This window comes from Morone saxatilis, unplaced genomic scaffold (assembly GCF_004916995.1).
Source record: "Morone saxatilis isolate NCDOM2014 unplaced genomic scaffold, NCSU_SB_2.0 Contig10, whole genome shotgun sequence".
NCBI lineage: Eukaryota > Metazoa > Chordata > Actinopteri > Moronidae > Morone > Morone saxatilis.
Genome location: NW_023339652.1, coordinates 7,587,418 through 7,610,303, shown reverse-complemented (window position 1 = coordinate 7,610,303; position 22,886 = coordinate 7,587,418). Strand labels below are relative to the sequence as shown.

Genomic DNA, 22,886 nt, shown 5'->3' with positions numbered 1-22,886 from the left:
TATTAAAGTACTAGCACTATTCAGTTTTATTGTACACAAACAAAAATGTTTACATTTATTGTTTCTGACCAAAACATACACCATTGTTGTGTTAAATGCACTTTCTTTCTCATAAAACATTTGCAAACCCATTTTTTTGTCAATATTCTAAGTGGTGCATTTTATTTTTTTACATATTGTTTTATTTGCTAGCTTGCAGTGTTCTTCTTTACTGCCTTTGTCAGCAGATTGCTGTGTTTATTTGTGCGTAACAGCCGTCAACTATCAATCAGAGGAATAGTGCAAAACCGGCAACAGGAATGCATGTCGCATAACTTACATGATTGTGCACCTGGTGTGCTTCCTGGGCCTTGTACAAACAAAATGGGGAACCGCTCATGAATATATTGCTCCGTATAGCTACTAGTGGTCAAAACCGCCACATGGTGCCCATACATTCACAAAGCTATATATAGATGATGTATATAATTTACACATTATCATGGTATAGGCAACTAATCTTAACTAATATCAATAACATTTGGAATCTATTATGGAATCACAATGCCAGCAAAACATAAGGGCTACAATGCAACCCTAAAGAATGTATTCTCTATTACATATTATCTTTTGATTTTTTAGAATACAATCAATTTTATTTTTGTCATAAATCCAAGTATTAGTCCTGTATTTGAATGGACAAGCTGAATATTCAAGTGTATCTATGTGTGCTTGCATTTTGGATGTACATGTTACTCCCTGAACCTTAGTGCTGAACATGTTTGCACTCTTTTATTAAAAAACTTTCTCTCCTCTTTACTAAATCCATTAAGTTATTTATCCAATACTCCAGCTACAGTTTAAATCATCCCTGCCCTGCTGATCCTCCCTGAACAACTCTCATGAGACAGAGGGGCCATGGAGGGATTTTGACTCTCTCTCAGCTAGACACTTGAATCCCCAGAGTCAGACACTGTATCCTATAAAAAGAGTTGTTTCCCTAATTGCATCCTCATAAAGTTCAGTTTACAGATTTCCGATGAGAAGTTTATGCACAAACACACACAACAGTACAGTACTCCCTACCTTTAGTTTAAATGTTAGTGTGTGCTCTAATAAAAGAACAGCAATATTAACTGCATTGCAAAACACTACACTTGAGTCTCTTTTAAATATTTGGGCTCTCATCCAGCCTCTCTGTCTGCAGTGCATGTGCACTGGCCGGCCTGTTCCACTCTAATAAACATCTGCAGAATAAACTGCCATCACTTAACATAATCAGGACTGGCTGAATTGCAACCTTTTGTAGCAGAGTGCATCCTCCTGCTTCCTGATGGCAGTAATGAGATGGATTAGCCAATCATCATGAAAACAGCACTGTTAATGGATACAGGCCTGGACATTATTTCATTGATATCATCACCTCTTTGTTCATTTTCCTTTTTTTCTCTTCTATTTTCTACCATTATGTCTTTCTTTCTACCCATCCACCTCCATCCATTAACTCTCTTTCTAGTATTTATGAAGTCATTTTGGCCTTGTTCTCCATCCATCTTATTCACCTGAACTTGTCACCTTTTACTTTCTGCTCCTTTATCCTTCTTATCGTTCTACTCTGCCTTAATAACCCATTTGAACTGGTCTACTTTGGTAGACGCCCTCTTCATTACCCCTTGTCTGGCCAAGATCTATTAAATTTCCCTCTCCTTACTGAGCAATCTGAGTGTTAATTAAGCACACAGACAGAGAACTGCGGCAGACAGGCCTATTCACACAATGCTAATCTTGGACTGGCGCACCGCTGAAGTAAACACGCCACTGATGTTGCTGGCTTTGTGCAGGAGTAACAGGAGTGCAGATGATTAAGACTGTATGAGAAGGAAAAGCCTCCGTACTGAGGGGACAAAACAAACCCGTATCACAGCAGCACAGACAAACATGTGATGAGGTGGAGCCACTAAAGAGCAGTGTGATTACAGAGCTGCCACCTTCATAAACAAGAAAAATATGCCTAGGTCAAATTGTATTCGCCCTTTTTGTTCTTAAATAGTAAAGAAAAATAAACAAGAATCACAGTGGACTTCAACAGTTAAAGGGCATCCAGATAGCTGTTTGTCTCCAGTAGGGAACCTTTTGTTGCATGCCATCCCCCTCTCCCTCCCCCTGTGTTTCCTGTCTAGTTTTACTGTCACTATCAGTAAATAAAAAAATAAAAAATAAGTAAATGTAACACAGTGCAATCTAGGACCATTGTTTTGGGCTGCCGACCAAGGATTTCATCATATTTCTCTCACAATTGTCAATTTTCGGCTGAGAAAGCCCGAAACAGCTCTATGTAGGGGCCTTTACACCAACCATTCTTTGGTTTTCTGCTCCTCTACTGTGACTATTGCTGGTTTTCTGTGTATTATATCATTGGGAACTAAATATATTTGATGTTTAGACTATTGGTCTGACACAACATGACTTCATTTTGGACTTTTAAACATTTTTCACTATTTTCTGACATTTTCTAGATGGATTCACCATTTATCACAGGGCAAAAAGATAATTAATAGAGTAGATTATCCCTGCTAATTTGTAAGAAAGCATCAGTTATGCTTCCAGTGACTCCTCTTGATTAAGTCAAAAACAAATGTTTGATAATTTACTGACAATAAATCGATTTCATTGATTTTGACATCAAGTTTTTCTGACTTCTCAAAGCAATTTGCATTGGGAGACGAGGCTCTCACCGCATCCGCAACCAATTATTGATTTCATCTTCATTGAGATTCCGTCTAAGGGTCAGTGTATTAAAGAAAGCTGGAGAGAGAGTGTATGTGTGGGTGGGTGTCAGGGTCCAGATCACCTCTGTGTTAATCCAATACTAACAGGATTAGAAAGTGATCATAAAGTGCATGCAGTTTTGGTGACATGCACAGAGGTCGGGGTCAACGACTAACCTGATTAAAGGTTGCATGTATGCGTGCTAAAGGCTCCACACTCTGAACATGTAGAATGACACCATATGTAATCTATATGAAACAGCGTCCTAATTCCATGTGGCGTTACAGTTGGCAGGAAAAAAGTGTTCATGGCTTTGTTCCCAGCGAACACCACAGCTGGCTGAGGATATAAAAATCCCATAAATTTCACCTCAATGGTCACTGCAGCAGGGAGTGTATTGTACTGCACCACATGATGCAACTGAACATGTGAAAGATGGTAATCTGGTCTTTTTTTAATATCCTAGAGGTACCTACCCATCCATCACAGTGCAAGGTTGGACGATCATGCGTAAAGCCATTACGCTTGCTGGCTGGGCCTGAGTGATTCATTCATTGGCTGATTATCAGCTGCTGTAATCCTGTCAGTATGTGGCCACAGCACGATGGCAGAAAAATGATGAGATGGGAATGAAGACGAAAGAGTAAGATGTTGAGAGGGAAGAGGACACTAGAACGCAGGCCTCATCAGTATTCTTTCTACCTTCATGAAGATGCTTTTCATATTTAAATCGTATTTGTTCTCCTCACTAAATGGTTGTGCTGCAGACGTGGACAATGCATAAAGACCTCAATATACAATATTTCCCCGTTGTATCAACTCTTTGTTGTCTTTCTTTCTATGTGTTTAGTTGGTATATCTGTAGGCAGAGAGGTCAGGAAGTGAGCATTAAGGGTTTGTTCAAACATCATACGTCAGCGACACCCCTGGCAGAACAATACCCCGACAAGAAGCGGCACCATTACTTTCCCACACTCCGTCCCACGCCAAACTGGCACGAATAAGGGAGGAGAGGAAAAATGCATAAATGTCCAGATAGCATTCATAAAACTCTGTCATACTGCCAGTGTCCTACTTGTGATTTATGCTTAGCTTTGCAGAAGTTCTTCCCTTGACTGGTGCGTCAGATGAAATTCAACATTCATTTGGCAGTTTTTATGTCCAATTATTTGTTTCTTTCCATCACTTGAAATGTGTGAACAGTGATAAACTGCTGCTGGATGGCGTTCAGCATAACTGGGCACTGATGAAGAGAAAAAAAGAAGGAAGAAAACCAGCAAGATTTTCATCTTTTTATAAACATACTACTGAAAATAAACCTGAGACACAGAGGATGAAGCTTGCTTTGTATTCAAGGCACTAACCTACATTTTTTGTCTTCTTCTCCTGCTCAGTTCACTGAATCTATCTTTTCATTGATTAAAAATAGCCCATCCTGCAGCTCCCAGCAATTTTCCCAAGGGTGCAGAATAACCAGCCAGAAGTTTGGTGGAATGAAAAGGCTAGATAAATGACTTATTTTAACTCTTCATGTAGAGATTAGTGTGAAAGCACAGCGCATTATACAAAGCAGTCCATTCTAGACTAATACAGCCTAGCTAATACGGCAAAGATTAATATTTACAGTACTTTTGCTCACAGATCCATGCATTCGATGTGTTTACTGAGGAAATGCTCGTTGATCAAGTGTTAATTAAGAAAATATTTGCTGTATAGAGGTAGCCGACACACACGTACATGTATTCACTCATGCAGGGGCACAAGGGGCTAACAGAAAGCTGTTCTCTGTACAGTGTGAATTGATTCTTACACAAATATTTGTCTGAACACAGACTGTGTTCTGGGGACACAATCTGGTTAACACTATGATGCACATACTAATTAACACACAAACAAATAGAAATGCCTCAAAAGGGCAAAAGAACATTTTTCAACTTGATTAAATACTGAGGATTATTACAAACTTCCACTCACAATCAAAAGAACACATTTCTGCACAGTTACTCCTCATCACTGAAGTCCAGCTGTTTTACTTTCATAATCAAGCCGGCCCAACAGTCAACTCATACCTGGTTAAGATAAAGTCTCTTCTACATCCTCGGCCTGTCCAAGCAGCCAATCAGGAGAAACAGATTTCTTCCGGGGGCTCTCAGCTTCAAAGAGGCTGAAACGGTCTGAGCTAAGCATCAGGAAGTTGGCTGTCTCTCTTTTGTCAGGCCAAGGACTTGCTTTCATGTCCCCTGTGAAGCCGGTTTCCTGATTAGCAGAACAGCTAACTCCAAACAGGCCAGGGTCAAGTCACTGTGCGTAACATGAACGTGTGCACTTAAATAAACTGTGACTTGAAAATATGTAGTGATTGATAAATAAATACTATTTATGCCTGTTGACATGTTCCTTGAGTGGATAGAATGTAAGTTTTTAATCCTACAAGCTCTGTTTTCAGGATATTAGTCTGAAAAGGGTCGGCTGAGAGCTGGCTGAGTTTGGCAGCTGAAAGCCAGACTAATTGGTAAATGGAGAGGTTTGAGGAGGCACAGTCCTGTATTTTGAATATGTAATGATTGTTGAGACTTACATCTCTGAACTTCCAAATATCTGCTTCAAATAGATGTTATAGATTGAAAAATTAGGCATGATGCAACCTCTGTGAATACTAAATAAAAAAATATACGTATTTGCTTTCTTGCAGAATATTAGATGAGAAAAGGAAGGCAGCCTATTAGCTTGGGCTTAAAAAGGCTGGAAGCAGAGGCAAACAGCTACCCTGGATCTGTCCAAAGTTCACAAATAGGCCTAACAACAACTCCAAAGCTCACTGATTAACACATTATATCCTATTTGTTTAATCCGTAGACAAACAGAAATGTACAAACAAGTTGTGGTTTTCCAGGGAGTTAGCTTTTCGCCAAGAAATACTCTCACCCTGCTACCTGTCTTTATGTTAATCTAAGCGAACAGCCTCTTGGCTCTAGCTCCATACTTAACGGACAGACATATGAGTGGTATCATCATCGTTTTGTCTGGTAAATTAAAATGAAACTTGGTTTAACGCCTTACAAGTGTGCAAACATGTTCACTGTCATTTGTGTAATCTTAGAAATTTTCCAATACACTACATTTCTAGTGGTTAAAAAATTATGAACCCAATCATTGAGAGTGTGACTTCTTCATCTATTTTTTAGCAGATTGATTGCCGAGTCTTTATCTCCATCGAAGTGATTGATTGATCACTTCCCATTAGCTGGTCGCACAAAATAGAGGTGATCTGACAACAATGCCACCACTGCCACCTCAGCTAAAAAGGAGCCTGAGCCCACCGTGGCGTTCCCTGAGTGATGGTGTCAATAAAAGGCTGTGATGAATCCTCTGCCTCACCAGAGGGAAAGGCTATGAGAAATCAATGGCTAATAAAACTAATGCTTTACTCTCCCCCAGGGTATAAATATAGCGGAAGCAGTGAAGGGAAAGACTGCATTGGGATTTAAGGGGTCAAAACTGACGCCTCAAAAAAGCTGTGAATGAATTTAGTTTTTATAAAGTATGATGAATATTTCTGTACAGCTGCAGATGTACAAGACGTCTTTGCAGCTGTTTATCCTTGCAGAATCGCAGCTTGTTGAAGCATGTTTAGTAAGGTTCCAAACAGAGCTGCCACTTAAAGTATATTAAAAAAAAAAAGCAAAATGTGTGAATGCAATCAAATTGAAAAACACTTGGGACTGAGGTGTACAGTTCACTTCAACAGCAAATTACAATTTCACACCTCCATGAACACCCCAAAGACCACCAGGAACTTTCTTTCTACAGTTTCTTTCTCCCTTATACATTAAGATAGGAGCCCTTAATGGGAAATTCATAGGTATTTTATCTCACCCAATAAATATGCCATATGCCTACATTATGGTACTGTGCCCAACAGCATTCACAGTGAAAAACACATTTAAATGAGCCAATGTCCAGGAGCACTGCATTCTGAGAGTTTTATAGGGTTTCCAAAATCCTTGGCTTCCCCACACATCCAGCTCTTATCAGTGAAACAGTGGCCAACTTTAACACCCTCCATCCAACCAGAAAACCACCTCCAGCATGTTAAAAGAAAACAAATGAGCAGCCAATCAGTCAGTCCAAATTCTGCATCCAGTATGGTGTCGACGGTTGATTACAGTGTCTGACTGTGGACGGGGTAATTAGGGTGGCCTCCCTGAGTCGCCTGCATCCACAGTGATAAATGTGATGCTTGATTAAAAATGGACTGAGTGCTGTTCTCTGACTTCGCTAAACAATACATAAATCACGGCTGTGTGCAGGCTGGGGATATGATTTAAAATGCCAGACAGATGTTGCTGTATCCCAGCTCACTCCTGCAGATACAACATTGTCGCTTCTACAGGAATTTATGCAGAATTATGCTATTTCACTGGGGTCTTAATTTGCTGCTTGCCAATTTTACTGTAATATACAAAAATGAGCAACAGGGCTTTTACTTTTCATTAAAATTCCAACTACCATTTGAATGAGGGAGAAATTAAATATTCAGTCGGTAATTATCTGTTTAAATTCAGAATTCAAGAGTGACAGGCTGTGTCATGCATCTAGTGTGGGATGTTACACTGTCCGTCTGACCCTGTGAATGCCCTGTTGCCCTTCTCAATAAACTAGGCTAAGGTTGTCTTTGCTAAAGGCTAATGGAGAAAACTAGCCAGCCATTCTGAACAGATAAATACAAAATGCTTCCTCACATTATTTCTTAGATGACCTGGGGGCGTGATTAACACAATAGATGAAATAGATGTGGATAGGCTCTTTGTTGAACCTACAACGTATGTTGTGTCTGAAATAATCACTTCTCAATTCACCTAATTAATCCTCTCTGGACAATGATCATTAAAAAGTTGACGGTAAATAGAAATTTCCCGGACTCAATCATGTAATTTTTGCATTTATAAAATTGTTCCAGGATGTTTGCATAAAGTAGTGTACTACAATTCAAGGCAGTGTCTGAAATCACTCCCTTGTTCATTCACTCTCTGCTCCCTGTATAATGGACAGTCAGGAAGTAAATTGTGATTTCAGACACTTACTTATCATCATCCTGCGTCATCACTGACAGCTGTAGAGATGAACTGTAATTTCTAGTGGGATTGTTAGCAGAGTCGAATGCATGCCATGGACACTACTCTTTTCATTACATTGTTGAATTTTTGAGGGCGCTATATGGTATGTAAATTTCACACTCAGAGTTTAGATACATTGAAATAAAATTGATTACAGTAAATTTTATGCACTATATAGTAAATAGGAATACAGCCATAGTTTAGGATTAGGCTAAGTGGATTTAGTTTCTTCTCATTTTTTTGATTTTTTGAGAAAGTGACTAGAGAGCAATCATTTTTATGTCCAAATATTCTGCCGAGGTTACTATTGTTACTATTACAGGTCCAGTTGCATGAGTATTTGAATATCACCAGCACGTGACCATGTATTTCTTTAGCACCAGGTACTCCTTTTCCCTTAGCTCTTTAATTCACTGAACCTTCTGCTTCTACAATCAATTCCACTGGCCTACTTCCAGAAAAGCTGCGGGTGTCGGCACAGTGACCTATAAAAAACGTGCACTTCCAGTCACCTAAACTCATTATTATAGAAGCCCCCCTTCCACACTTTAATTCAAATAGGGGACTTGAACACCGTGGAAAAATACGTTGCCCGGCATTGATTTTTCTCCACAGGGAATAGATGAATGTTGATGGGTCGTGAAGAGTCAGGGCTCAGAAAGGCCTGCCAATGTTCTCGGCTCACTTTTCACCTTAGTTCAGCTGTATAATTTGCAAGCACACACGCAGAGCACCAGGTGTGGACACACTGCATCAACAATACCCACCAATACCGTCTCCAGAGTGTTGCAGGCAAACTACATTCACTGGAATCAACAGCAGGGCAGACCTTGGCAATGTCTTGCTGGGCCTGTTCCTTGCCAAGGAAAAAAAGTTCCTTTTCTCTAGTCTGCACCAGAAATCGGTGTATCAGACCCTGAAAACCTTGAAACTGGAAGCACTGAACTGTTGTGTTCCCCTGATACTAGTTCTTTTATAAGGTAGAAATAAAGAGAACTTTTGCTAAAGGCTAATCAAATGTGAATATGAGGAGTCCACCGTTTGGGGTACAGGTCTATTCTGTAGAGATCAAAACTTTTGTTCAAACCTTGGAGCTCCTTTGAGACCCGGATCATTTTTGATCTGCTGTGGAGATTATAATGAGGACAACTTTAATTGCTGATGACAAATCACAGAGCCAGTGGAGGATCTGTGTGCTGCAGCGCTGCCAAGGGAGCAGCTGGAGAAACAAAGCAGCATTCTGTTTCTGCTCAAAAAGCCTTCTGTCTCTGATTTAAAAAAAAAAAACACTTTAATGCTCAATCAGAATTAGTTTGTAATCTGATCACAAATTGAAAAAATCAGCTATTTTGAGAATGTGGAGGATTTATAACTTATTATGTTGTATGTAAAGAATGTAAAGTTGCACAGAAAACAAGACAGCCAGCAGTGTCACACTTCTTTCTGCTTTGACAGCTTCCACTGGTCAGATTCACATGCAGCATTTGTAATGCCCAAGTATGCTGCACTAACAGACCGTACAGCACTGTATCCAATCCAGAATAGGCCTTCCTTTCTTCTGCCGTGACCAGTTGTCACATTCCAGCATTAGCAAGAGAGAAACAGCAGCTATAGAGGGGTACCACAGGGGCCAACCCAAACCAAATCTGTCTTCTTTTCAAGGATCTCTGCTAATTATCTAAGATCTTTTCAAATTCTGATCTGCGATCTGTTGAACATGGATGGTACAACAAAACTATTTGCCTGAACTCGACTCTCACATTGGAACCAATGAAGTCATTGCTAAATTGCAAACCCCATCCATTTGACCCTTAGCTTAGGACAAAGTAAAAGTTGGGTGAAGTTAAACTTTCATCCAGCTCTGAATCACCTTACCAATATGAATTTTATCAATGGTCCAAAGGCGAACTCAAATAATTATAGCCTATGAATTATGAGACCAACAGAACTCAGAATAAAATATGTCAGATGTTTTTCCCTGCAGGAGGTTTAATATAATCCAAGTTTGTCAAACTATCAGCAGGGGTTCCAAAATATATGGCCATGTTTAAAATGCTGCAGGAAACTCCATTATGAAATCATAAAACGCATCGTATAACATCATAAAAGTACCATATTCCCCCCTGAGATGGACTGGAGGGACAAGCAGACATTATGTCATGCTACAACGTCATGATGTTTGTATGGAGGACTGGGTTACAAGTGATTGTAGCCAAGTTGTTCTTTTTGTTATTCAATATATACATAATAAATCACAGCAATAGAAAGCACTGATGGAAAGAAACTGAACACTTCCCCCTTATTTCCACAGTTAAAAGGGAAAACTCACATGAGGCATTGCTTAAAGGACAGTGAGCCAGTTAACAGCCAGTAAGCTTAGCTTAGCTAGACTGGAAACAGGGGGGGAAACAGCTAGCAAGGCTCTGTGTGAAGGTAACAAAATCCACCCACCATAACGTCTAAAGCTCACTACTTGCAGCGTTTGTTTAATCGGTGCAAAAACTGAAGTTTAAAAATAGTAGCACATAATCCCCCAAAAATTATTTTTACACTTTGCACAAATTAAACAAACCAGATATAACATGTTAATAAGTCAGCTTTAGAGGTGCTGGTAGGAGGAAACAACCAAATTTTCCTGTTTCCAGTCTTTTAAGCCAACTTAACTGGCTAGTTTTAGCTGCAAAACATTTACTATGACTTCTTTACAGCTGCAAAAGTTGATGTGTTGAGACACACACAAATTGGTTCATTTCACTTCCCACACAAACATCTTTCCTGTCTGCAACAGGGATGTCACATGGTTTGTTCCTTGTGCTGATAACACTATCAGTGAGTAGGTGCTGCGGGTCATAGCAAAAAAAAAAAAAACAGAAAGACCACAGTGTGTAGATGAAATTGTCGTTGTCAGCCGACCCTGTAATGGATTGACTGGATGTGGTATCACGGTAATGAGCGAGCCTGGGGGGAAAATGTCTGTGTGGATTTTTTGATGAAATGCACAGCGTGATGGCTGAGCTGGCACCGTCGCACTGAGTGGTGACCTCTAATCTGTCTGCTCTCTATGTCTACAGAACGGAGATAAGAATCTACAACAGGACACCACCTTTGGAGGCTCAAATTCACATAAAAAAGAATGACTGATTACCTTGCATACAGAATTTCTTTTAGGCAGGGGGCAACCAATCAAAGTATTGACAGTCTGAGCTCCCTGCTGCGTGTGTTTCTTATCAAAATGAAAATGAAACTGCATCACAGAACTCCTATAAACTATCAAAAGTAAAACATGCATAATTCAGTACAGTCCAACAGATTAAAAGATGAAAATAATAAATTAAATGGATGAACTCCGAAAACACATCAAAAATAAATTGCAGTGCTGTCATAGCTCATCATAAAAGCACAACAACCATACAGCCTTTCCCATAGCCATCGATCCATGAATATCAAAATGATGGCAAGAAACAAATTACATTCTGTAGAAAGATAAATACGATGGCTGGTTTATCTCGGGCTGAGTGAGGTGGGAAAACAACCATTATCAAATGCAGATTTTTCCCATTTATCAAGGCTGACTTCCACTGTGGCTTGCTTGCAGTCACAACTGCCATGTTTACTTAAACAGCGATTCACCTTATCTCTAGCGAGCTCTGAGTACGTAAAAAAAAACAGCCACTGATCCCATCATGAGACTAACTGCAGAGATGAGGAGTTCGGTACCCCTCCATGAGATGGGTGAGCGGACTATTGAGCAATGCTTAAATGGGCAGTCCATCAATGTGGGGGAAATTGGCTTAAATGTTTCCTGACCCTGCACAGAAAATTAAGGAGGATAGTTAACTTGAAGGATGATGTGCTTTATGGTTCTAAACACAGAATAATTACCTTTCGACCAAGCCAGACCTGAGCGAATTGGTGTTTGGATCGGAAATGATGTACCACAAAACCAAATATTGTGGCTACATGGTGAAGCAAGAAATTGCAATTTCAATTCCAACTCTTCCCAGCTTAGCTTGGAGCTATGCAGATTGTCTCTTTTTGTTTTTAAATCAATATCTTTTCAACCACAGTTGCCAATTCCTTCTATTTCCAACTATCTATAATAATCTCTATCATCTCTCTTTATTTCTCCAAATAGCCCTCCATTGTGCCACAATGAGAGACTCTAAACAACACAGCTGTACTGAGACCTCCACACTTCCTCTATCTGTATTATCTGGTGTGGTTCTCCTCTTTTAGGCGCTTATCAGGAGGAAACAGGAAAAGGAGAAAGGCTATCTCCCTCCCCAGAGTAAACCATGTGGATGGGAGTGAAATATGAACATACTATATTGGTTCTAAACATTTATAAATCCAGTAAGTGTGAACAGAATTTGGACACCTGACAAAGGATTTATATTATACAAGAATCTGAAACTTTATGAGACATTTTATACACGTTCAAATGAAGATACAGTCATAAATTCAGAGATAAATTACTGCACCCATCTAAAACCCCTCACAATACTTTCATGATGACCTTCTACGGGTTCTATTTCTGCAAATGTCTTTCACAAAGTGCTACAAAGATAATGAAAGCAAGCAAATACTGACTGTAGCACACACACAGTGACAATGCTATACCACTATAATCACTTCACTCCTCCTACATCTCAATACCAAACACTATAACTGTGCCCTTGAGTAAAGGTAGCAGGGCTGTCATCTGATCTTGCCTGAACCTTAAATCTCTAAAGCCCTCACACCAGCTCTCTCAATCTCGCCCTCTCAGGTTTTTTATGAGGTGAGAAGCACAAACCAATTTTCCCCCACACACCGGGTACTCTACAGTCGGCCCTGTTCTGACCCACAGAGCCTTATGCATATTAGTCTATTTTACAAGAGTTGGCTGGAGTAGCCATGCGTGAAGATGAAATGAGTGTGTGCAGTGCTCAGCTAGGGTTCAGTGCCAAGGTTGCCAAGCTAATGAATCTCTATTGGTTTTGTGAGGTGCCTCGCACTTCTATTATAATTAAGGCACAGGACAGTATTCGTTTCCCTTGCTGAGATGAATGGGAGTTTTATCGCAGCTTGCATGGCACAGCGATTTTTACCTCATCATATTATAGGTATTCATCAAACAAATATCTTGTTTTACCAATACAAAAACATTTATTTCTCACTTTATCTTCAGGAGCAATTACTCCCAACTCAGCTAAATGCATGAGGCTGGGGGAAAAAGTTATTGCTTCAGGTGAACCAGAGCAGCAGGGAACAGAATGAGAACAGTGGGGAACTTCAAATGTTCAACCAGCTGTTATGTGTACACATTATGTGTATACCTTCAAATGAGTTCAAATGATCTAAAAGGCTGTAGCTTGCATTGAGGTCTTTCTTTCTTTAAATATGGTAAGCAAGATTAAAGAAACTGTTCAATATTTTGGGGAATAGGCTTATTTGCTTTTTTACTGAAAGTTAGATAAGAAGATGGATATCAGTATCACTGTATTTAGGGTAAAAATAAAGCTACAACTAGCAGCTGCTTAGCTTAGCATAAAGATTGTAAACAGGAAAAAACTGCTAGTTTGATTATGTCTAAAGGTAACAAAATCTGCTAATTTGAGTTAACCTTAGCATAAAGAATGAAAGCAGTAGGAAAGAGCTGGCCTAGGTCCATCCAAAGTTAAAAAATCTTACTAATTAACATATTGTATCTTGTCTATTTAATCTGTAAATAACCAGTAATGTAAAAATGACAAAGGTGGAAACCCTGCAAATGGTACAAAAAGTAGCCTAATGTTCACAACCCATCCAAAACAAATTTTTTCTGCCCAATTAAATAAAAAGTAGCCCCAGTGAGCGGAACACCTCCCAGTCTGGCAACACTGGCTCCATGAGCCTGATCATTTACACCATCAACTACTGACAGCTGTCAGCGCACATGAAAAACACAAACACCCTCCACATGCACAAACGGACCCCTTCAGATTCTGAGGAACTGGCTGATCAAAGTCAGAACTCACTATAAAGTGCTTTTCACAGTCAGAACTGGTACAAGCTGTAGTGAAATGTGAGCAATTTGTCAAGTGCAGCAAAAAAAACACGTTTGATTTTCTGTTCTGACAGCTGTTCTGGTCTCCAGACCAAAAAAAACTCCACAGTCAATGAAACATGATACTGAATGGCTATTGATTACAAAAGGTAGAAAGGGTAACTGCTTGCGATTTGTGTGATCCACAGCTTGGGTTTGGTTTTGTATTACGCCCCAACTGCTGTAAGTTGTTTAGAAGAGAGAAAGTGGATGCGAGCTTCTAAGTGTAATCTAACTCCACAAAAAGGAGCTTTGCTTACATAGTGAGTTTAGTGCGCTGAGGTAGAAATTCAACTCTATGCTGCTGAACACAGTTGTGAAAGGTCTTAGTTAGGGAAGAGCAGGATGAACACGCATGCAGTTAGCCTGATAAGAAACTTGTGAGATGTATTCACCCCTTTATCATGGTTTGAGGTTGTCATCCTCCCAAATCTAGCATGGGTGTTATATGACATATCTACAGCTTTGGCATGTGTTTTTTGCAGTCCGCTGGCAAACTTGTAAGCCCAGTTGTCCATGGATACCAGTGTTTTGGGATCCACATATGGTGTGTATACAGGGAGGGTCGTGGGACTGAGGTTTGGCGGTCATGTCTTGGCAGACAGGCGGGTTGACTGCGGCCTGCAAAGCGCATGGGCCAGCCAAGGGTTAGCAGCAGCCTCAACCAGCATCGTGCATCGTTGGGACTCAATGGGACACGGAGGGACAACTTAAAAATAAACAAACCCATCTCTTCTCCATGTCTGAGAAGTGGTTCCAGAGGCAAGGGTGGTATAAAGTATTATAAAGCCTGTCATGTACGCTTGCTACTCGCAGAGAGAAGCGGAATTAACCAACGTCGAAAACAAACAGTTGCGTATGATATTTGTTTTAGGTAACAATAGGTATAGTTTGTTCTTGGTCCTTTGTGCATGTTGCCTGTCATACATCTGGTGACTATTTGTCTTTACAACTATTTGCAGGATCATTTAGTCTAAGAAATGGCGGAAAATGGTGATCCAAACCCCAAGCTGACATTTTCAAATTACTTTTATTGACTCGATTTTTACAATTGTTGATAATTAATTTTCTTTTTACTTGACATTTCAGCCACATTAGGATGTACAGTAAATTGGATTAATAAGTCATAAATATAAAAACTATTTTACATGATGGATTGATGGGGATGCAGTCTGACAGCCTTATATCAATATCTACCAGACTTTGCTTTTCTAAAACTAGGTTTATAGCTATGAATGGATGACTGAAATATTATATAATTATGTTAATAACAATCAAGAACACACAAAATCCAGGATTTGTATATGCTTTTTTTGTAGAGTAACCTTGGGCATTAGCTACTCTATACCGATAATCTCACTGTTTCAAAACGTCAAAAGTCCTCGGATGTTACTATACTAAATGCTACAAAAGATGATACCTTAAATAAAATGAGTCCCCAGGTGAATCCTCTGCATCACTGAAGATGTCAAACGGCAAGGACATTGAAGTGGGAGAAAACCTCAAGTTTCTAGCATGTTCTAAAGTCAGAAGGTCCAGTTGGCAGACCTTATTACTGCACATGAAAGAGATTTAGTTTATTATGACAATACCTTTCATAAAATGTTTCTGATTTAAAACAAATCTGCCTTGTGCGTGCCTCAGTACCCTTTCATTATGAGGAACAAGCCATGCAAGCTCTTCTGTTTGCCAGAAGACTGTTTTTCCTGCCCCTTTAAGGATTGCAAAAACTGGAGCACATCCCAGCGCAAGAAGATAGGCTTTAACATTTCATCCTCTGTGTTCAACACATCTACTGCCATTTCTTTCCCTCACCGTTGAACTGGACACCATTATAAACCCGAAGAGAAATTCTAATTCACCCCATACAACATACTGGGCTCAAGCCTTCATTTGTGGCTTTAAAGCAGTTTCAAAGCCACAACATCTGCAAGACTTGACCACTAAGTGCTTTCGTGAATAAAATCTGCTAGTAATCAAAATGAGACTCTTTGCACCCGCCTTCCTATTGTTTGACTGATATTCCCAGCTCTCCATCACCAAATCTGAGGAGGTTACGCATAGCAAAAACAAGACATCAATAGCAGAACTCTTTTTATGGCCAATGAGTGAAAAAATATGTTAGCGCTCTAAGTGCATAAAATGGCAACATCTTTTTTCACCACCAAACCACACTTTTCATGAAGTTTGCCTGTTTCTCCTCGAAAACACATAATCCTTTATGTACGCAAATCTAGTTAAAAGCCTCTTGCCTCAAAAACCATCTCAAATTACTATTCATAAACACTTTTTTCATCAGTTTTACTCACCACATTGTTCGCTTTAATTTTTTACTTGCCTTTAGGCACTGTTACTCATTTCTAAAACACTTAGCTCCTGACGGACACAAGCCTTTTCACTTCAGCTGGATTACTCTGGAAGTCAAAGACATTCTGCTCACTCATTTCATTAGCCTACATCTTCACTCAATATTTATCTGCTCCAAGCACACATTGTTACTTAAACAGCCTTCACACAACTAGGGCACATGTTTTAAATAATTATTCCACTAGAGGCACAGATATTCCTGGCAACATGTACTACAGTATCCTGAAACTGATTACAGTGAGCCTTGGGAGTGTCAAGCCATAAGAGATAACAATTATCAAATATCAAATACAGAGATGATTCAGAGATGACATGGCTCTTTTTCATGGAACACAATCAATGCATCAAATTTAACTAGTTTGTTGAGCCAACAAATGTATGAGTCAAACCCTATCTACACCAGAGTAGGGCTAACACATTACTGCCTTGTTATAGTAATGTGAGTTCAGAAGTTAGTTAATAATTCCAGAAATGCTCCATTACTACAGCATCTTAAGGGGTAAGCCTGTTTCCTGTCTGACGCATAAGTTTGATGGAGGGCTAAGGGCAACTCAGGATAGCTGTCTTATTTACGTGTTTTTTGTGGTTTCTTGGCTTGATATCTTACTACTGGTAAGCCAATATTCACCAATCCTACTCATTGTCTTTAATTGTGGGAGGGTTTTTTGGCCACTTGGGGGCAGCGCAATAAGCTGTAAACACTACATTGATATTATCACCTTATAAAATTATATCAACTAGAAGTTGTATTTCTAGCCACTAATTGAAGTCTATAATTTTCACTCCCCTTTTATTTCTTGTCTAGTCTTCACCAACTCCGGATAAAAGTATCTGTTGCAGCTAAATGCTACAAACCAGGCCTTAACTTCTATTTAAAGAGGTGAGACTGAAAGCTGCGGGACATTAAACCTATGCAGTGAGCTGAAAGACGCTCCACGGGGCTAAGGGGGACTACCAAGTCAGGTAAAATGTAATAGAACATAAAACTATTTATTAGAGCAGCTTAAAATACAAAAAATACGACATGTTGGTGTTGTGGCTTTGGAGTTGTTGAAGGGCACCTTCGATGTTGCTTGACTGAGTAACAAAATACTGTAACAATTTCTTTTTATGTTGAGTAAGTGATGCAACTACTTTAAGGAGTTATAAGTAATAACAGATTGATTTGATTTATCGTGTAACCTGTCAAACACTGGTCATGGTACAATAAATCTAAGTTAGTAGCCAGTAGCAGAGAAACAACCAGAAAGACTGTAATGAAAACTGGCCTCCTGCGTGAAACTGATTTAATTTACTGCTACTCTTATCTCAGTTGATTCAAGCACAGGAACATTCCTGACACACAACAATGCTCCTTATTAACTGAGCATACTTTCACATACTTGCTACACACAGATTCATACATGTGAGAACTGTCAGTTACATGAAAGTTAAATAGAAGGAAGCAAGAAAACTATATCTAACAATAGATACATTGTTCAAATGTACAGAGGATCCAGGGGCTTAAATAAAATGTGCATAATCCATACACATAAAGGCAGTTCATTAGCGCTTCAACTCAAAGCACTATGGTTTGAACTATGATGAAAGGGCACTTCTTAAAGACAATCCCATATTGCTGCATTTATCGGTCAACCTCAGAAACCGAGCTAGAAAAGTAACAGATGTTGCGACCAAAAGACTCTGTGATCTTCTATCTTCTCTTGAGTCACTTCTCTTGTGTCACCTCTGTGTTATTTGTGTGGCATATTTAATTGCTTAAACCCATGTTTTGGTATGAACATTTAGTTAGTTTAAGGGTGAGGATATTTCAAACAGAGAATGAAACTGGATTTATAAAGGGAATATGCCAGTCGGTGAAATCCAGACTCCACCAAACCCAGCCCCTCACTAAGATTGAATTGCTTTGCTCTTCTGATACATAAACATACAAAGAGGGAAGATGTTTTCACTTCAGTCCCCCGAGGGACCATAATGCAGTTGCGCAGGGGGACTGTGACGTGATTGGGGTCACAGATGTTTTGGGATTCATGACTCTGAATGCTGAAAGCCACTTAGGATTCATTTCATTTCACGATGACGCTTCATTTATCTCTTGTCCTTGCTTCACTCTTGCTGTCTATTGAATAATGTACTATTCGTCCTAGTAAAGACATCCGTTACTAGGTCCATTTGTCAAAAGGTGTTATTAAAAACCTCTTTGAAATGTCAGCATCACACGGAGCCTCATTTGTTAACCTGTCAAAAAGCCTTGATGATGGGTATTCAAGGGAGAGTTCAGAGGTGAGGGTAAATATATTTTCCAATCTATGATCACAACTCTCAAGCAAACAATCTCGCTGTACAAACACCTTATCAGCACTGTGAATACATTTGGCAAAATCCGAGAAAAGCTTGACCGTAAACCAGCAGATCACGTCTTCAAAGATGGCCTGGCTCAAGACCTCTCCCGGCTCCTGTAAAACTTAGTCATTTCACATGCAGAGGATTTTCATTGGGATTACCATTGGCCAAGAGAGAGCTTGGCTGGGCCCTGAGCAGTGCCTAGGAAAAACACTTGACATGATTGAAAAAGCAGAGACCGCCAGAACATCCCCACAACTTGAAGCGCAGGGACATAGATGAATTATCCGCCTCGCCATGTCGTCTTCCGTGTTATGAAAAGCATGTGACGTGCAACAAGAGTTTGATTATGGGGTGAAAGGTCAGATAAGATCATCTCAGCTCACAAGGAGGCAGCTTAAAAAGACAAATAAGAAAAACACCAAAACACCACACCAAAGACAATCTTTTTTTAGACGACTCCAGACCAGAATGATCAGTGCAACGCTCCTCCACTTCAATCTTTCGCTCACCTTAACCTTTTGCTCATAACTCTCTTCTAATCCCCGAGGGAAGAGACCGGGAGAACGCGACTCCTGACCCCAAGAGAGGACACCGTTTGATGAATGACCAGGGAAGGTCAGACCTCTGATTGGTATTCAACCTCCTCCATCTGAGGGCGCTGAACCAAAACGCCAGCGAGTGTCCCCCAGAGTGCAAATTACCATGGTGACTTTGATGGATACACAGCGTTGGTGGACACTGAACTTTCACTGAGGGGATGGAGTGCGAGCGTAGGTTGAAGCGGGGCGCCGCAGGTAATATTTCACCAAAGGGCTTTTCTGACAACCCTCGCCATGTCACGGTCACATGTACAGACGAGGCTGACGGATGAATAACCGCTGGGCGCTTTTTTTTACAGGGGACACTTGGTGAGGTGTGATGGAACTGGAGACGCAGGCACATGCACCTCATTTCTACCATCGCTCTACGTTTCTCCTCCTCCTTCACCTCCACACGCACTCTGTCTTGCTCACAAATAACACACACAGGGGTCACTGATGGAGCTGAAAAGTAAAGTGGGGGGATCTTTGACCTTTAAGGGGTGTCTGGAGATGCATACCAGACAGCACCCACTGACTGAGCTGTGCAGGAATAAGGGAGGCGACCTGTTCACTGTCTGTTCGCTCTTTTTTATCCCCAGAGAAATCTACCACATACCTTACATATCAGTGGTTTTAACCCTATGATTTAATACTTGATAATGGAAGACTAATTAATATCCGTTTTGACAGAACTGTTGCAGGAGCCAAAACCTCTTATGCCCATATACAGTATTTCAGATTCAGTGAAGAACTATCTGTCCAGTTCCTCTTTTTTTTTATAAAGGGACCAGCTGTGTTGCAACTACTGAACATTTACGCAAAAGGGGGCGATTATTCTTATAAGCACAGATGTACGGCAGGCACACACCTAAAAAAATATTAACAGCGTAGTTTTTTTTCTTCATAGTGCTTGTGTGTGAGAGGGATGAAAACTGGGATAAAGAAAAGGAAAAATGCCAAAAATTTAGAGAAAAACCAGAGAATAAACATTATTTTTTGCAAGAAAAATATATGTTTTGGGGGCTTAAATGATTATTCAATCAACAGAAAAATTATCTGCAACTATTCTAATGGTTGATGATTCATTCGAAGCATTTAAATGCCAAATGTTCTCTAAATGTCAAGATTTGCTGCTTTTCTCTGAATGTCTCTGGACATTAGAAGAGGTCACAATGGACTCTAGGATGGACATTTTACAGTTTTCTGACATTTTATAGATGAAGACTAATCCGTCAATGGGTAAAATAAGTTAAAGCACAACACATTAACTAATGATGAAGATAATTGTTAACTGCAACCTAAAATGTTTGACTTTTATACCGCCTCAGATTTTTCTTGGCACCGGTTGGAGGGTCCTGACCCTGATTTGGAACGACAGGTCTATATGACTCTTACTGACGGATATCGCTAACAGATATTGTTAGTAGGTTTTTTTATGATGTTTTTTAAATGAAAATCATGTTTTGTCCACCTTATCCCTCTCCACCAGAGCTGACTTGCCCCTCCACAGCTTTAAAAGTGTTGACATGTTTATTCAGCTGTTTGCAAAATGAAACTCCCGGTTTAAATTAGATTTAATTCCCCAGGGGTGCAGGGCATTGTTAGAACAGGCACGAGTGCTTCATCAACATAAAGAGCATCTGAACCGCTTCATGTGCCCTGCAGGAGATGGGACGAGGCTGTCCTCAGCCCACAACGTGTTGAACTTCACCTCTTTTGCTGTTAGTTTCTGTGGACATGGAGCATGTGGTTTTTGGGCAATTTAGAAAAAAACAAAAAAATAACCACAATGGGTCTTTCTCATCTTTGCTAAATCTCTGCTGAAGTCTCTCAATGAATATGAGGGACAATTAAGAACAATAAAGCAATATAAAGTCAAAGTTCTAGAAATGCACCACTGCAGGCATATGTTGGTAACAGCTACAGTTCTACCGTTCAGCTTTCAGTATACTCCTTTTCCTTCCCTCCCCTTTGCCTTTGTGCCTTTTACTACAGCTGGAAATAAAGCGGTGATTTATTACAGGATGCGGACAAAAGCACATGCAAACATGCGGGCAGGCGCAACGACCCCCGTCCTCCCTCCTGCTTCCGTGTGGAGGTAACGAGAGGAGATGACAAGCGGAGGAGCGGAGGGTGATGCTGTTGGCAGCGGCTGCGCTCTGTGGGCGAAACCTACCTGTCATCGTAGCAGAAATCTGCGTCCAGCGTGTTCAGATAGAGACCCACAGCCACGGCGGTGCACACCAGCTCCGTGATCATCTCTCAAAACCAAAGTGGGGAGAGGAACCCGGGATAGAAATGACTGGAATCAGGTCCCCCCCCTGTCGCTCTGCTCTGTCAAGTCTCTGTGTTTGTTGTGCTCTCAATTCAGCCGCTCGGCAGCCCGGCTCTCCAGACAACGCAGGGCATTTCCCATGTCATGCAAAGTGTGTCAAAGTTTGCCATATTCCCTCTAACCCATTGTGTTGGGAGATGGGTCAGGGGTGTCGGGGGGTGAAGCTATCGCCGGGTCTGGCTCGGAGCTGTGCGCATTTCTGTGCTGCGGTGTCCTCAGTGTGCGCATCTCTCCGCCTTGGCACTGGAGAGAGCTGAGCGGGGAGACGCATGTGGTTTTCAGGGAGGTTGAGCATGCGCACTGGGCTCTGCGCTGGAGAGGGGGAAAAAAAAGGTGGAGAGTGTAGGAAAGAAGTAATTGTGTTTTCATGCATTACTGATGGGCTGGAATAAGAATCAGTCGTGCACTGGAAGTGTGAATATTTATATCTGAAGTCATTTGCAAGGGAACATTTTACGTTGATTTAAGAGCAACAGATTGACTCAACTGGAAGACAATCAAACTTTATGTGGTATTTTATTTTCTTAAAGTATTCCATATAACATAAATGTACATATATAGCTTAGTACATAGTTTAAATTTATACATAAAGTGAAAGTAACGAAATTTAGATTTTTAAAAGCAATATTCACAATGTCAAAAATGTATAGATTATACAGTAGAAATGTATAAATCAGAGCTTAATTAAATTAAATTCTTTTTAAACATGTTCTGTAGGACCTTAGGGATGATGTAATCTCTTATCTTATAGACAGTAATGTGTGTTTTACTGTAAAAAAAAACCCAAAAACAGTTAAATGCAGTATTTTGATGGCATAACTGACATTGAAGTCACAGTATGTAATTTTACTATAATTTACTGTAAAAATATCATAGTAACTTGCTGTGAAAGCAACTAGTAGCCAGTAATTTACAGTCAATATATTGGCAATTTAAGCTTATATTCAGTTTCCATTTAATGCCGAGGTGTCCTGCTAAACAGCTGAGCTGGTGCTGCTGTAGGCGTCTTATTATCTCACTCTAACCCCAAATTAAAAATATTGATTCATTTGCCATACACAAGCCCCCCACAGTCTCTATGGAGAGGCTAAACTGGGAGAGTAGGTGTGATTGATTGAACCGGTGCACCTCACCCTATGGTGAGGATGCATATGGCCGTCAGTTTGAAAACGTGCAGCCTGGTCCCGCTGACTACCAGCTGGACCAACGCCTGTCCCACAGTCGGGGCTCCAAGCAAGGAAATCCAGCGCAGAGCCGCGGAGATGGAAAAACAGATGGTTGGAGAAGGATGTATAGAGCGCCAGGGTGTTGGCTGATGATGGGGG

The 22,886-nt window shown here is 40.3% G+C and overlaps 1 protein-coding gene across 1 annotated transcript in view; it reads right to left on the bottom strand.

The window, feature by feature from the left end:
- tmtc2a (transmembrane O-mannosyltransferase targeting cadherins 2a) overlaps positions 1 to 21,790 on the bottom strand; it is a 56,634-nt gene extending 34,844 nt beyond the window's left edge. Inside the window, exon 1 of the mRNA XM_035677593.1 lies at positions 21,403 to 21,790. Coding sequence (XP_035533486.1) covers positions 21,403 to 21,485 — 83 coding nt within the window. The 5' untranslated portion in view covers positions 21,486 to 21,790. The remainder of the gene's footprint in view (positions 1 to 21,402) is intronic.
- Positions 21,791 to 22,886: the final 1,096 nt, after the last annotated feature.